This window comes from Somniosus microcephalus, unplaced genomic scaffold, assembly GCF_052327205.1.
Source record: "Somniosus microcephalus isolate GS21.2 unplaced genomic scaffold, FLI_Smic_1.0 unresolved_chr7, whole genome shotgun sequence".
In the NCBI taxonomy this organism is placed as follows: Eukaryota; Metazoa; Chordata; class Chondrichthyes; order Squaliformes; family Somniosidae; genus Somniosus; species Somniosus microcephalus.
In genome coordinates, this window is record NW_028225185.1 from 1,626,912 (window position 1) to 1,644,818 (window position 17,907).

General features: G+C 53.6%; 1 protein-coding gene across 1 annotated transcript in view; it reads right to left on the minus strand.

Moving 5' to 3' along the window:
• The window catches only part of itga10 (integrin, alpha 10), a 173,829-nt gene that overhangs the window by 109,344 nt on the left and 46,578 nt on the right, over nucleotides 1-17,907 (minus strand). Inside the window, exons 3-5 of the mRNA XM_085978412.1 lie at nucleotides 5,722-5,831; nucleotides 1,667-1,752; nucleotides 276-390 (exon numbers count right to left, since the gene is read on the minus strand). Of these exons, the coding sequence (XP_085834538.1) occupies nucleotides 276-390; nucleotides 1,667-1,752; nucleotides 5,722-5,831 (311 nt within the window). The remainder of the gene's footprint in view (nucleotides 1-275; nucleotides 391-1,666; nucleotides 1,753-5,721; nucleotides 5,832-17,907) is intronic.

Consider the following 17,907-nt stretch of genomic DNA (forward strand, 5'->3'; position numbering starts at 1 on the left):
TCCCAATGCGGGCAGGGAGACCGCACGGACACTGTTTGACATAAGAAAACTACTAGGCACTTGGTCTAAGCGTTAAACAAAGCTTTAATCAACTGTTTTACAACATGGAGGTCTAGTTGTGTCCTTCACTAGTTCCTGTAAAAGAATGTCCTGCTCAAGCTGGGCCCGTGCCCGAGTATTTATACTCTCCCTGGACAGCGCCACCAGCAGGCCGCCCAGTATTATTACATAAGTCATTTCCACATGAATGACCAGATTCATGTCACTGTTCATACCTTGTGCGGTGGGTGCGATGATTCCTGAAGGCTGGAAGTTGGAGCTGATGTTTGTACAGATTCCCGTGTTGTAGATGGAACTTCCACACTGCTGGGACCAAAGAGGAGCGCACACCTGCAATGAGAGGGAGAACACGCTTGCAGCACTGTGAACAGTTCGGGTCTCCATATTATAAAAACGATATAGAGGAACTGGAGAAGGTGCAAAATAGATTTACTAGAATGATACCAGAACTGACAGGAAAGATTGAACAGGCGGGGGCTCTTTTCTCTAGAAACGAGAAGGCTGAGGGGTGACCTGATAGAGGTCTTTAAGATTATGAAAGGGTTGGATAGGGTAGGCGTAGAGATGTTTCCACTTGCAGGGGGAGACCAGAACTAGGGGTCATAAATATAAGATAGTGACTAATAAATCCAACAGGGAATTCAGGAGAAACTTCTTAGAATGTGGAACTCGCTGCCACAGGGAGTGGTTGAGGCAAATAGCATAGATGCATTTAAGGAGAAGCTAGATAAGTACATGAGGGAGGAAGGAATCGAAGGATATGTTGATAGGGTGAGAAGAAGGGTGGGAGGAGGCTCATGTGGAGCATATACACTGGCATGGGCCAGTTGGGCTGACTGGCCTGTTTCTGTGCTGTAAACACTATGTAACACGATGTAAGGGGTGGAACCAGAAAGAGATATTTAAGCAGAAAGGATGCCCAAGTGCAGATTTGGCGGCTGTGTAACCGAGCACCTCTTGCCACATTAACTCTGCTCCTATTCCCACTCTGGCCTCTCGGTCCTTGGCCTCCTACACTGCCAGTGAAACTCAACGCAAGCTTCGGAAAACAATGGGGGAGGCCAGCCTCCTCCGCGATCCATCCCGAAATCGAGCGAGATCGTGGCGGAGTATGTCGGCAAATTTGGGGCAACGAGGCCCGCTGCCGCCTCGACTGGGATTTCCCTCCCCACCCCCTGCCCCCACTGGCACTACTGCTGCCGGCTCCCTCCCAAGCAGGCGATTGGCTCAGGAAATGGTGGCAAATTCAGGGGAATGTGGCCACGGCGGTGGTTAGAGGGTCGAAAGCAAAAGGTGGGGGGGGGGGGTGAAAGGAAGTTCCTCACATTGGGAAACAGTGGTGAGTGGGGTTCCACAGGGGTCTGTGTTCAGGGCGGCTCTTATTCATGATAGACAGAAATGATCTGGTCTCAGGAACTGAGGGAATAATATCAAAATGCGCTGCAGGGCAGCTTCGTGCTGCGTGCCCCCAAATTGGATTGAGACGCCACAAACCTATTTTACTTAGGACCATTATAACGAGTGGACTATTATCCCATTAGTCTGGGCTCGATTTCAACCCAAAGAACCAAAGTATATGCGATCTTGGACCGTAGAACCTTCTCACCATGAACCCCTGCGAGTTACGAGTCAGCGTCATGCCAAAGTGTGTGTTCTTCATTTCATCAGATACATTCTTCAGAGCTGCCTCCCCTGGAGCAGTTTAAAAAAACAAAACAAAATAAAGAGACACGTATCACCGAATGGAGAATGATAATTGCAGCCTCAAGTTCTATAGATAGCCACTCTCGTTAAACTCAAGCACAACACTAGAAATTACACCTCAGTACTAAGTACCACCATCGACATTCTTTGCTTCATGTGAAATCTTCTGCTCAGCATAGTTTGGGATATCGGTGCTGGGGAACAATTTCCCGTACAGCACGGGTTAGATACAGAGTAAAGCTCCCTCTGCACTGTCCCATCAAACACTCCCAGGGCAGGTACAGCACGGGGTTAGATACAGAGTAAAGCTCCCTCTACACTGTCCCCATCAAACACTCCCGGGGCAGGTACAGCAGGGGTTAGATACAGAGTAAAGCTCCCTCTACACTGTCCCCATCAAACACTCCCAGGGCAGGTACAGCACGGGTTAGATACAGAGTAAAGCTCCCGCTACACTGTCCCCATCAAACACTCCCAGGGCAGGTACAGCACGGGTTAGATACAGAGTAAAGCTCCCGCTATACTGTCCCCATCAAACACTCCCAGGGCAGGTACAGCAGGGGTTAGATACAGAGTAAAGCTCCCGCTACACTGTCCCCATCAAACACTCCAAGGGCAGGTACAGCACGGGTTAGATACAGAGTAAAGCTCCCTCTACACTGTCCCATCAAACACTCCCAGGGCAGGTACAGCACGGGTTAGATACAGAGTAAAGCTCCCTCTACACTGTCCCATCAAACACTCCCAGGGCAGGCACAGCACGGGTTAGATACAGAGTAAAGCCCCCTCTACACTGTCCCATCAAACACTCCCAGGGCAGGTACAGCACGGGTTAGATACAGAGTAAAGCTCCCTCTACACTCTCCCATCAAAACAGTCCCAGGGCAGGTACAGCATGGGTTAGATACAGAGTAAAGCTCCCTCTACACTGTCCCCATCAAACACTCCCAGGGCAGTTATAGCAGGGGTTAGATACAGAGTAAAGCTCCCTCTACACTGTCCCATCAAACACTCCCAGGGCAGGTACAGCAGGGGTTAGATACAGAGTAAAGCTCCCGCTACACTGTCCCCATCAAACACTCCAAGGGCAGGTACAGCACGGGTTAGATACAGAGTAAAGCTCCCTCTACACTGTCCCATCAAACACTCCCAGGGCAGGTACAGCACGGCTTAGATACAGAGTAAAGCTCCCTCTACACTGTCCCATCAAACACTCCCAGGGCAGGTACAGCACGGGTTAGACACAGAGGAAAGCTCCCTCTACACTGTCCCATCAAACCCTCCCAGGGCAGGTACAGCACGGGTTAGATACAGAGTAAAGCTCCCTCTACACTGTCCCATCAAACACTCCCAGGGCAGGTACAGCACGGGTTAGATACAGAGTAAAGCTCCCTCTACACTGTCCCATCAAACACTCCCAGGGCAGGTACAGCACGGGTTAGATACAGAGGAAAGCTCCCTCTACACTGTCCCATCAAACCCTCCCAGGGCAGGTACAGCACGGGTTAGATACAGAGGAAAGCTTCCTCTGCACTGTCCCATCAAACACTCCCAGGGCAGGTACAGCACGGGTTAGATACAGAGTAAAGCTCCCTCTACACTGTCCCATCAAACACTCCCGGGGCAGCTACAGCACGGGTTAGATACAGAGTAAAGCTCCCTCTACACTGTCCCATCAAACACTCGCAGGGCAGGTACAGCACGGGTTAGATACAGAGTAAAGCTCCCTCTACACTGTCCCCATCAAACACTCCCAGGGCAGGTACAGCACGGGTTAGATACAGAGTAAAGCTCCCTCTACACTGTCCCATCAAACACTCCCAGGGCAGGTACAGCACGGGTTAGATACAGAGTAAAGCTCCCTCTACACTGTCCCCATCAAACACTCCCAGGGCAGGTACAGCACGGGTTAGATACAGAGTAAAGCTCCCTCTACACTGTCCCATCAAACACTCCCAGGGCAGGTACAGCACGGGTTAGATACAGAGTAAAGCTCCCTCTACACTGTCCCATCAAACACTCCCAGGGCAGGTACAGCACGGGTTAGATACAGAGTAAAGCTCCCTCTACACTGTCCCATCAAACACTCCCAAGGCAGGTACAGCACGGGTTAGATACAGAGTAAAGCTCCCTCTACACTGTCCCCATCAAACACTCCCAGGGCAGGTACAGCACAGGGTTAGATACAGGGTAAAGCTCCCTCTACACTGACCCATCAAACACTCCCAGGGCAGGTACAGCACGGGTTAGATGCAGAGTAAAGCTCCCTCTACACTGTCCCATCAAACACTCCCAGGGCAGGTACAGCACGGGTTAGATACAGAGTAAAGCTCCCTCTACACTGTCCCATCAAACACTCCCAAGGCAGGTACACCACGGGTTAGATACAGAGTAAAGCTCCCTCTACACTGTCCCATCAAACACTCCCAGGGCCGGTACAGCACGGGGTTAGATACAGAGTGAAGCTCCCTCTACACTGTCCCCATCAAACACTCCCAGGGCAGGTACAGCACGGGTTAGATACAGAGTAAAGCTCCCTCTACACTGTCCCCATCAAATACTCCCAGGGCAGGTACAACACGGGTTAGATACAGAGTAAAGCTCCCTCTACACTGTCCCATCAAACATTCCCAGGGCAGGTACAGCACGGGTTAGATACAGAGTAAAGCTCCCTCTGCACTGTCCCATCACACACTCCCAGGACAGGTACAGCACGGGTTAAGATACAGAGTAAAGCTCCCTCTACACTGTCCCCATCAAACACTCCCAGGGCAGGTACAGCACGGTGTTACATACAGAGTAAAGCTCCCTCTACACTGTCCCATCACACACTCCCAGGGCAGGTACAGCACGGGTTAGATACAGAGTAAAGCTCCCTCTACACTGTCCCCATCAAACACTCCCAGGGCAGGTACAGCACGGTGTTAGATACAGAGTAAAGCTCCCTCTACACTGTCCCCATCAAACACTCCCAGGGCAGGTACAGCACGGGTTAGATACAGAGTAAAGCTCCCTCTACACTGTCCCATCACACACTCCCAGGGCAGGTACAGCACTGGTTAGATACAGAGAAAAGCTCCCTCGACAATGTCCCATCAAACACTCCCAGGGCAGGTACAGCACGTTGTAGATGCAGAGTAAAGCTCCCTCTACACTGTCCCATCAAACACTCCCAGGGCAGGTACAGCACGGGTTAGATACAGAGTAAAGCTCCCTCTACACTGTCCCATCAAACACTCCCAGGGCAGTACAGCACGGGTTAGATACAGAGTAAAGCTCCCTCTACACTGTCCCATCAAACACTCCCAGGGCAGGTACAGCACGGGTTAGATACAGAGTAAAGCTCCCTCTACACTGTCCCATCAAACACTCCCAGGGCAGTACAGCACGGGTTAGATACAGAGTAAAGCTCCCTCTACACTGTCCCATCAAACACTCGCAGGGCAGGTACAGCACGGGTTAGATACAGAGTAAAGCTCCCTCTACACTGTCCCATCAAACACTCCCGGGGCAGGTACAGCATGGGTTAGATATAGAGTAAAGCTCCCTCTACACTGTCCCATCAAACACTCCCAGGGCAGTACAGCACGGGTTAGATACAGAGTAAAGCTCCCTCTACACTGTCCCATCAAACACTCCCAGGGCAGGTACAGCACGGGTTAGATACAGAGGAAAGCTCCCTCTACACTGTCCCATCAAACACTCCCAGGGCAGGTACAGCACGGGTTAGATACAGAGTAAAGCTCCCTCTGCACTGTCCCATCAAACACTCCCTGGGCAGGTACAGCACCTTGTGCTACTGACTGAATCACTGCCGATGTTAATCCAGCTCCCTCACACTGTCACTCAATAACCCCGCCCCCCAGCGCCCTGTTTCACTGACTGTATTTCTACTGATGTTAATCCCACTCCCTCACACTGTTGGGCTGTGTACCAGTGATTTAAATGTTGTTTTACCCGCGTTTAGTTTTATGCAGTGTGAGCTCCTTCGATTGGACACGTTGCATCGGTATATGTCGCCTTTCTTGTTCTTTGCATTGCCGTCCCAGGGGGCACTGACGAGTAACCTGGAAACACAAACATTTACAAACACACCACACTTCGGCCACTGCTTATATAGAAGGTAAGCCACTTTATAGAACACTGGGTCTGTGCGACCCCCTGGACTGAACCCCTTTATAAAGCACTGTCCGTGCGACTCCCTGGACTGAACCCCTTTATAGAACACTGGGTCCGTGCGACCTCCTGGATTGAACCCCTTTATAGAACACTGTCCGTGCGACCCCCTGGACTGAACCCCTTTATAGAACACTGGGCCTGTGCGACCCCCTGGACTGAACCCCTTTATAGAACACTGGGTCCATGCGACCTCCTGGACTGAACCCCTTTATAGAACACTGTCCGTGCGACCCCCTGGACTGAACCCCTTTATAGAGCACTGTCCGTGCGACCTCCTGGACTGAACCCCTTTATAGAACACTGTCCGTGCGACCCCCTGGACTGAACCCCTTTATAGAACACTGGGTCCGTGCGACCCCCTGGACTGAACCCCTTTATAGAACACTGTCCGTGCGACCTCCTGGATTGAGCCCCTTTATAGAACACTGGGTCCGTGCGACCTCCTGGACTGAACCCCTTTATAGAACACTGTCCGTGCGACCTCCTGGACTGAACCACTTTCTAGAACACTGGGCCCGTGCGACCTCCTGGACTGAACCCCTTTATAGAACACTGGGTCCGTGCGACCCCCTGGACTGAACCCCTTTATAGAACACTGTGTCCGTGCGACCCCCTGGACTGAACCCCTTTATAGAACACTGTCCGTGCGACCCCCTGGACTGAACCCGTTTATAGAACACTGGGTCCGTGCGACCTCCTGGACTGAACCCCTTTATAGAACACTGGGTCCGTTCGACCCCCTGGACTGAACCCCTTTATAGAACACTGGGTCTGTGCGACCTCTTGGACTGAACCCCTTTATAGAACACTGAGTCCGTGCGACCTCCTGGACTGAACCCCTTTATAAAACACTGTCCGTGCGACCTCCTGGACTGAACCCCTTTATGGAACACTGGGTCCGTGCGACCTCCTGGACTGGACCCCTTTATAGAACACTGGGTCCGTGCGACCTCCTGGACTGAACCCCTTTATAGAACTCTGGGTCCGTGCGAACTCCTGGACTGAACCCCTTTATAGAACACTGGGTCCGTGCGACCCCCTGGACTGAACCCCTTTATAGAACACTGTCCGTGCGACCTCCTGGACTGAACCCCTTTATAGAACACTGTCCGTGCGACCTCCTGGACTGAACCCCTTTATAGAACACTGGATCCGTGCGACCTCCAGGACTGAACCCCTTTATAGAACACTGGGTCCGTGCGACCCCCTGGACTGAACCCCTTTATAGAACACTGGGTCCGTGCGACCTCCTGGACTGAACCCCTTTATAGAACACTGGGTCCGTGCGACCTCCTGGACAGAACCCCTTTATAGAACACTGTCCGTGCGACCTCCTGGACTGAACCCCTTTATAGAACACTGGGTCCGTGCGACCTCCTGGACTGAACCCCTTTATAGAACACTGGGTCCGTGCGACCTCCTGGACTGAACCCCTTTATAGAACACTGGGTCCGTGCGACCTCCTGGACTGAACCCCTTTATAGAACACTGGGTCCGTGCGACCTCCTGGACTGAACCCCTTTAAAGAACACTGGGTCCGTGCGACCTCCTGGACTGAACCCCTTTATAGAACACTGGGTCCGTGCGACCTCCTGGACTGAACCCCTTTATAGAACACTGTCCGTGCGACCCCCTGGACTGAACCCCTTTATAGAACACTGGGTCCGTGCGACCTCCTGGACTGAACCCCTTTATAGAACACTGGGTCCGTGCGACCTCCTGGACTGAACCCCTTTACAGAACACTGGGTCCGTGCGACCTCCTGGACTGAACCCCTTTATAGAACACTGTCCGTGTGACCTCCTGGAATGAACCCCTTTATAGAACACTGGGTCCGTGCGACCTCCTGGACTGAACCCCTTTATAGAACACTGTCCGTGCGACCTCCTGGACTGAACCCCTTTATAGAACACTGTCCGTGCGACCTCCTGGACTGAACCCCTTTATAGAACACTGGGTCCGTGCGACCTCCTGGACTGAACCCCTTTATAGAACACTGTCCGTGTGACCTCCTGGACTGAACCCCTTTATAGAACACTGGGTCCGTGCGACCTCCTGGACTGAACCCCTTTATAGAGCACTGGGTCCGTGCGACCTCCTGGACTGAACCCCTTTATAGAACACTGTCCGTGTGACCTCCTGGACTGAACCCCTTTATAGAACACTGTCCGTGCGACCTCCTGGACTGAACCCCTTTATAGAACACTGGGTCCGTGCGACCTCCTGGACTGAACCCCTTTATAGAACACTGTCCGTGCGACCTCCTGGACTGAACCCCTTTATAGAACACTGGGTCCGTGCCACCTCCTGGACTGAACCCCTTTATAGAACACTGGGTCCGTGTGACCTCCAGGGCTGAACCCCTTTATAGAACACTGTGTCCGTGCGACCTCCTGGACTGAACCCCTTTATAGAACACTGTCCGTGCGACCTCCTGGACTGAACCCCTTTATAGAGCACTGTCCGTGCGACCTCCTGGACTGAACCCCTTTATAGAACAGTGTCCGTGCGACCTCCTGGACTGAACCCCTTTATAGAACACTGGGTCCGTGTGACCTCCAGGGCTGAACCCCTTTATAGAACACTGTGTCCGTGCGACCTCCTGGACTGAACCCCTTTATAGAACACTGTCCGTGCGACCTCCTGGACTGAACCCCTTTATAGAGCACTGTCCGTGTGACCTCCTGGACTGAACCCCTTTATAGAACACTGGGTCTGGGCGACCTCCTGGACTGAACCCCTTTAAAGAACACTGTCCGTGTGACCTCCTGGACTGAACCCCTTTATAGAACACTGTCCGTGCGACCTCCTGGACTGAACCCCTTTTTCGAACACTGGGTCCGTGCGACCTCCTGGACTGAACCCCTTTATAGAACACTGGGTCCGTGCGACCCCCTGGACTGAACCCCTTTATAGAACACTGTCCGTGCGACCCCCTGGACTGAACCCCTTTAAAGAACACTGTCCGTGCGACCTCCTGGACTGAACCCCTTTATAGAACACTGGGTCCGTGCGACCTCCTGGACTGAACCCCTTTATAGAACACTGGGTCCGTGCGACCTCCTGGACTGAACCCCTTTATAGAACACTGGGTCCATGTGACCTCCTGGACTGAACCCCTTTATAGAACACTGGGTCCGTGCGACCTCCTGGACTGAACCCCTTTATAGAACACTGGGTCCGTGCGACCTCCTGGATTGAACCCCTTTATAGAACATTGTCCGTGCGACCTCCTGGACTGAACCCCTTTATAGAACACTTTCCGTGCGACCTCCTGGACTGAACCCCTTTATAGAACACTGGGTCCGTGCGACCTCCTGGACTGAACCCCTTTATAGAACACTTTCCGTGCGACCTCCTGGACTGAACCCCTTTATAGAACACTTTCCGTGCGACCTCCTGGACTGAACCCCTTTATAGAACACTGGGTCCGTGCGACCTCCTGGACTGAACCCCTTTATAGAACACTTTCCGTGTGACCCCCTGGACTGAACCCCTTTATAGAACACTGGGTCCGTGCGACCTCCTGGACTGAGCCCCTTTATAGAACACTGGGTCCGTGCGACCTCCTGGACTGAACCCCTTTACAGAACACTGTCCGTGTGACGTCCTGGACTGAACCCCTTTATAGAACACTGGGTCCGTGCGACCTCCTGGACTGAACCCCTTTATAGAACACTGGGTCCGTGCGACCTCCTGGACTGAACCCCTTTATAGAACACTGTCCGTGCGACCTCCTGGACTGAACCCCTTTATAGAACACTGCGTCCGTGCGACCTCCTGGACTGAACCCCTTTATAGAACACTGTCCGTGCGACCTCCTGGACTGAACCACTTTATAAAACACTGGGTCCGTGCGACCTCTTGGACTGAACCCCTTTATAGAACACTGTCCGTGCGACCCCCTGGACTGAACCCCTTTATAGAACACTGGGTCCGTGCGACCTCCTGGACTGAACCCCTTTATAGAACACTGGGTCCGTGCGACCTCCTGGACTGAACCCCTTTATAGAACACTGGGTCTGTGCGACCCCCTGGACTGAACCCCTTTATAGAACACTGGGTCCGTGCGACCTCCTGGACTGAACCCCTTTATAGAACACTGGGTCCGTGCGACCTGCTGGACTGAACCCCTTTATAGAACACTGGGTCCGTGCGACCCCCTGGACTGAACCCCTTTATAGAACACTGTCCGTGCGACCTCCTGGACTGAACCCCTTTATAGAACACTGTCCGTGCGACCTCCTGGACTGAACCCCTTTATAGAACACTGTCCGTGCGACCTCCTGGACTGAACCCCTTTATAGAACACTGGGTCCGTGCGACCTCCTGGACTGAACCCCTTTATAGAACACTGGGTCCGTGCGACCTCCTGGACTGAACCCCTTTATAGAACGCTGGGTCCGTGCGACCTCCTGGACTGAACCCCTTTATAGAACACTGTCCGTGCGACCCCCTGGACTGAACCCCTTTATAGAACACTGGGTCCGTGCGACCTCCTGGACTGAACCCCTTTATAGAACACTGTCCGTGCGACCTCCTGGACTGAACCCCTTTATAGAACGCTGTCCGTGCGACCTCCTGGACTGAACCCCTTTATAGAACACTGGGTCCGTGCGACCTCCTGGACTGAACCCCTTTATAGAACACTGGGTCCGTGCGACCTCCTGGACTGAACCCCTTTATAGAACACTGGGTCCGTGCGACCTCCTGGACTGAGCCCCTTTATAGAACACTGGGTCCGTGCGACCTCCTGGACTGAACCCCTTTATAGAACACTGTCCGTGCGACCTCCTGGACTGAACCCCTTTATAGAACACTGGGTCCGTGCGACCTCCTGGACTGAACCCCTTCATAGAACACTGTCCGTGTGACCTCCTGGGCTGAACCCCTTTATAGAACACTGTCCGTGCGACCTCCTGGACTGAACCCCTTTATAGAACACTGGGTCCGTGCGACCTCCTGGACTGAACCCCTTTATAGAACACTGGGTCCGTGCGACCTCCTGGACTGAACCCCTTTATAGAACACTGGGTCCGTGCCACCTCCTGGACTGAACCCCTTTATAGAACACTGGGTCCGTGTGACCTCCAGGGCTGAACCCCTTTATAGAACACTGTGTCCGTGCGACCTCCTGGACTGAACCCCTTTATAGAACACTGTCCGTGCGACCTCCTGGACTGAACCCCTTTATAGAGCACTGTCCGTGCGACCTCCTGGACTGAACCCCTTTATAGAACAGTGTCCGTGCGACCTCCTGGACTGAACCCCTTTATAGAACACTGGGTCCGTGTGACCTCCAGGGCTGAACCCCTTTATAGAACACTGTGTCCGTGCGACCTCCTGGACTGAACCCCTTTATAGAACACTGTCCGTGCGACCTCCTGGACTGAACCCCTTTATAGAGCACTGTCCGTGTGACCTCCTGGACTGAACCCCTTTATAGAACACTGGGTCTGGGCGACCTCCTGGACTGAACCCCTTTAAAGAACACTGTCCGTGTGACCTCCTGGACTGAACCCCTTTATAGAACACTGTCCGTGCGACCTCCTGGACTGAACCCCTTTTTCGAACACTGGGTCCGTGCGACCTCCTGGACTGAACCCCTTTATAGAACACTGGGTCCGTGCGACCCCCTGGACTGAACCCCTTTATAGAACACTGTCCGTGCGACCCCCTGGACTGAACCCCTTTAAAGAACACTGTCCGTGCGACCTCCTGGACTGAACCCCTTTATAGAACACTGGGTCCGTGCGACCTCCTGGACTGAACCCCTTTATAGAACACTGGGTCCGTGCGACCTCCTGGACTGAACCCCTTTATAGAACACTGTCCGTGCGACCTCCTGGACTGAACCCCTTTATAGAACACTGGGTCCGTGCGACCTCCTGGACTGAACCCCTTTATAGAACACTGGGTCCATGTGACCTCCTGGACTGAACCCCTTTATAGAACACTGGGTCCGTGCGACCTCCTGGACTGAACCCCTTTATAGAACACTGGGTCCGTGCGACCTCCTGGATTGAACCCCTTTATAGAACATTGTCCGTGCGACCTCCTGGACTGAACCCCTTTATAGAACACTTTCCGTGCGACCTCCTGGACTGAACCCCTTTATAGAACACTGGGTCCGTGCGACCTCCTGGACTGAACCCCTTTATAGAACACTTTCCGTGCGACCTCCTGGACTGAACCCCTTTATAGAACACTTTCCGTGCGACCTCCTGGACTGAACCCCTTTATAGAACACTGGGTCCGTGCGACCTCCTGGACTGAACCCCTTTATAGAACACTTTCCGTGTGACCCCCTGGACTGAACCCCTTTATAGAACACTGGGTCCGTGCGACCTCCTGGACTGAGCCCCTTTATAGAACACTGGGTCCGTGCGACCTCCTGGACTGAACCCCTTTACAGAACACTGTCCGTGTGACGTCCTGGACTGAACCCCTTTATAGAACACTGGGTCCGTGCGACCTCCTGGACTGAACCCCTTTATAGAACACTGGGTCCGTGCGACCTCCTGGACTGAACCCCTTTATAGAACACTGTCCGTGCGACCTCCTGGACTGAACCCCTTTATAGAACACTGCGTCCGTGCGACCTCCTGGACTGAACCCCTTTATAGAACACTGTCCGTGCGACCTCCTGGACTGAACCACTTTATAAAACACTGGGTCCGTGCGACCTCTTGGACTGAACCCCTTTATAGAACACTGTCCGTGCGACCCCCTGGACTGAACCCCTTTATAGAACACTGAGTCCGTGCGACCTCCTGGACTGAACCCCTTTATAGAACACTGGGTCCGTGCGACCTCCTGGACTGAACCCCTTTATAGAACACTGGGTCTGTGCGACCCCCTGGACTGAACCCCTTTATAGAACACTGGGTCCGTGCGACCTCCTGGACTGAACCCCTTTATAGAACACTGGGTCCGTGCGACCTGCTGGACTGAACCCCTTTATAGAACACTGGGTCCGTGCGACCCCCTGGACTGAACCCCTTTATAGAACACTGTCCGTGCGACCTCCTGGACTGAACCCCTTTATAGAACACTGTCCGTGCGACCTCCTGGACTGAACCCCTTTATAGAGCACTGTCCGTGTGACCTCCTGGACTGAACCCCTTTATAGAACACTGGGTCTGGGCGACCTCCTGGACTGAACCCCTTTAAAGAACACTGTCCGTGTGACCTCCTGGACTGAACCCCTTTATAGAACACTGTCCGTGCGACCTCCTGGACTGAACCCCTTTTTCGAACACTGGGTCCGTGCGACCTCCTGGACTGAACCCCTTTATAGAACACTGGGTCCGTGCGACCCCCTGGACTGAACCCCTTTATAGAACACTGTCCGTGCGACCCCCTGGACTGAACCCCTTTAAAGAACACTGTCCGTGCGACCTCCTGGACTGAACCCCTTTATAGAACACTGGGTCCGTGCGACCTCCTGGACTGAACCCCTTTATAGAACACTGGGTCCGTGCGACCTCCTGGACTGAACCCCTTTATAGAACACTGTCCGTGCGACCTCCTGGACTGAACCCCTTTATAGAACACTGGGTCCGTGCGACCTCCTGGACTGAACCCCTTTATAGAACACTGGGTCCATGTGACCTCCTGGACTGAACCCCTTTATAGAACACTGGGTCCGTGCGACCTCCTGGACTGAACCCCTTTATAGAACACTGGGTCCGTGCGACCTCCTGGATTGAACCCCTTTATAGAACATTGTCCGTGCGACCTCCTGGACTGAACCCCTTTATAGAACACTTTCCGTGCGACCTCCTGGACTGAACCCCTTTATAGAACACTGGGTCCGTGCGACCTCCTGGACTGAACCCCTTTATAGAACACTTTCCGTGCGACCTCCTGGACTGAACCCCTTTATAGAACACTTTCCGTGCGACCTCCTGGACTGAACCCCTTTATAGAACACTGGGTCCGTGCGACCTCCTGGACTGAACCCCTTTATAGAACACTTTCCGTGTGACCCCCTGGACTGAACCCCTTTATAGAACACTGGGTCCGTGCGACCTCCTGGACTGAGCCCCTTTATAGAACACTGGGTCCGTGCGACCTCCTGGACTGAACCCCTTTACAGAACACTGTCCGTGTGACGTCCTGGACTGAACCCCTTTATAGAACACTGGGTCCGTGCGACCTCCTGGACTGAACCCCTTTATAGAACACTGGGTCCGTGCGACCTCCTGGACTGAACCCCTTTATAGAACACTGTCCGTGCGACCTCCTGGACTGAACCCCTTTATAGAACACTGCGTCCGTGCGACCTCCTGGACTGAACCCCTTTATAGAACACTGTCCGTGCGACCTCCTGGACTGAACCACTTTATAAAACACTGGGTCCGTGCGACCTCTTGGACTGAACCCCTTTATAGAACACTGTCCGTGCGACCCCCTGGACTGAACCCCTTTATAGAACACTGGGTCCGTGCGACCTCCTGGACTGAACCCCTTTATAGAACACTGGGTCCGTGCGACCTCCTGGACTGAACCCCTTTATAGAACACTGGGTCTGTGCGACCCCCTGGACTGAACCCCTTTATAGAACACTGGGTCCGTGCGACCTCCTGGACTGAACCCCTTTATAGAACACTGGGTCCGTGCGACCTGCTGGACTGAACCCCTTTATAGAACACTGGGTCCGTGCGACCCCCTGGACTGAACCCCTTTATAGAACACTGTCCGTGCGACCTCCTGGACTGAACCCCTTTATAGAACACTGTCCGTGCGACCTCCTGGACTGAACCCCTTTATAGAACACTGTCCGTGCGACCTCCTGGACTGAACCCCTTTATAGAACACTGGGTCCGTGCGACCTCCTGGACTGAACCCCTTTATAGAACACTGGGTCCGTGCGACCTCCTGGACTGAACCCCTTTATAGAACGCTGGGTCCGTGCGACCTCCTGGACTGAACCCCTTTATAGAACACTGTCCGTGCGACCCCCTGGACTGAACCCCTTTATAGAACACTGGGTCCGTGCGACCTCCTGGACTGAACCCCTTTATAGAACACTGTCCGTGCGACCTCCTGGACTGAACCCCTTTATAGAACGCTGTCCGTGCGACCTCCTGGACTGAACCCCTTTATAGAACACTGGGTCCGTGCGACCTCCTGGACTGAACCCCTTTATAGAACACTGGGTCCGTGCGACCTCCTGGACTGAACCCCTTTATAGAACACTGGGTCCGTGCGACCTCCTGGACTGAGCCCCTTTATAGAACACTGGGTCCGTGCGACCTCCTGGACTGAACCCCTTTATAGAACACTGTCCGTGCGACCTCCTGGACTGAACCCCTTTATAGAACACTGGGTCCGTGCGACCTCCTGGACTGAACCCCTTCATAGAACACTGTCCGTGTGACCTCCTGGGCTGAACCCCTTTATAGAACACTGTCCGTGCGACCTCCTGGACTGAACCCCTTTATAGAACACTGGGTCCGTGCGACCTCCTGGACTGAACCCCTTTATAGAACACTGGGTCCGTGCGACCTCCTGGACTGAACCCCTTTATAGAACACTGGGTCCGTGCGACCCCCTGGACTGAACCCCTTTATAGAACACTGGGTCCGTGCGACCTCCTGGACTGAACCCCTTTATAGAACACTGGGTCCGTGCGACCTCCTGGACTGAACCCCTTTATAGAACACTGTCCGTGCGACCTCCTGGACTGAACCCCTTTATAGAACACTGTCCGTGCGACCTCCTGGACTGAACCCCTTTATAGAACACTGGGTCCGTGCGACCTCCTGGACTGAACCCCTTTATAGAACACTGGGTCCGTGCGACCTCCTGGACTGAACCCCTTTATAGAACACTGTCCGTGCGACCTCCTGGACTGAACCCCTTTATAGAACACTGGGTCCGTGCGACCTCCTGGACTGAAACCCTTTATAGAACACTGGGTCCGTGCGACCTCCTGGACTGAACCCCTTTATAGAACACTGTCCGTGTGACCTCCTGGACTGAACCCCTTTATAGAACACTGTCCGTGCGACCTCCTGGACTGAACCCCTTTATAGAACACTGGGTCTGTGCGACCTCCTGGACTGAACCCCTTTATAGAACACTGTCCGTGCGACCCCCTGGGCTGAACCCCTTTATAGAACACTGTCCGTGCGACCTCCTGGACTGAACCCCTTTATAGAACACTGGGTCCGTGCGACCTCCTGGACTGAACCCCTTTATAGAACACTGTCCGTGTGACCTCCTGGGCTGAACCCCTTTATAGAACACTGTCCGTGCGACCTCCTGGACTGAACCCCTTTATAGAACACTGGGTCCGTGCGACCTCCTGGACTGAACCCCTTTATAGAACACTGGGTCCGTGCGACCTCCTGGACTGAACCCCTTTATAGAACACTGTCCGTGCGACCTCCTGGACTGAACCCCTTTATAGAACACTGGGTCCGTACGACCTCCTGGACTGAACCCCTTTATAGAACACTGGGTCCGTGCGACCTCCTGGATTGAAACCCTTTATAGAACACTGGGTCCGTGCGACCTCCTGGACTGAACCCCTTTATAGAACACTGTCCGTGCGACCTCCTGGACTGAACCCCTTTATAGAGCACTGTCCGTGCGACCTCCTGGACTGAACCCCTTTATAGAACACTGTCCGTGTGACCTCCTAGACTGAACCCCTTTATAGAACACTGTCCGTGCGACCTCCTGGACTGAACCCCTTTATGGAACACTGGGTCCGTGCGACCTCCTGGATTGAACCCCTTTATCGAACACTGGGTCCGTGCGACCTCCTGGACTGAACCCCTTTATAGAACACTGGGTCCGTGCGACCTCCTGGACTGAATCCCTTTATAGAACACTGGGTCCGTGCGACCTCCTGGACTGAACCCCTTTATAGAACACTGTCCGTGCGACCTCCTGGACTGAACCCCTTTATAGAACACTGTCCGTGCGACCTCCTGGACTGAACCCCTTTATAGAACACTGGGTCCGTGTGACCTCCTGGACTGAACCCCTTTATAGAACACTGGGTCCGTGCGACCCCCTGGACTGAACCCCTTTATAGAACACTGGGTCCGTGCGACCTCCTGGACTGAACCCCTTTATAGAACACTGGGTCCGTGCGACCCCCTGGACTGAACCCCTTTATAGAACACTGGGTCCGTGCGACCTCCTGGACTGAACCCCTTTATAGAACACTGGGTCCGTGCGACCTCCTGGACTGAACCCCTTTATAGAAAACTGTCCGTGCGACCTCCTGGACTGAACCCCTTTATAGAACACTGTCCGTGCGACCTCCTGGACTGAACCCCTTTATAGAACACTGGGTCCGTGCGACCTCCTGGACTGAACCCCTTTATATAACACTGTCCGTGTGACCTCCTGGACTGAACCCCTTTATAGAACACTGTCCGTGTGACCTCCTGGACTGAACCCCTTTATAGAACACTGGGTCCGTGCGACCCCCTGGACTGAACCCCTTTATAGAACACTGGGTCCGTGCGACCTCCTGGACTGAACCCCTTTATAGAACACTGGGTCCGTGCGACCTCCTGGACTGAACCCCTTAATAGAACACTGGGTCCGTGCGACCCCCTGGACTGAACCCCTTTATAGAACACTGTCCGTGCGACCTCCTGGACTGAACCCCTTTATAGAACACTGTCCGTGCGACCTCCTGGACTGAACCCCTTTATAGAACGCTGTCCGTGCGACCTCCTGGACTGAACCCCTTTATAGAACACTGTCCGTGTGACCTCCTGGACTGAACCCCTTTATAGAACACTGGGTCCGTGCGACCTCCTGGACTGAACCCCTTTATAGAACACTGGGTCCGTGCGACCTCCTGGACTGAACCCCTTTATAGAACACTGGGTCCGTGCGACCCCCTGGACTGAACCCCTTTATAGAACACTGTGTCCGTGCGACCTCCTGGACTGAACCCCTTTATAGAACACTGGGTCCGTGCGACCTCTT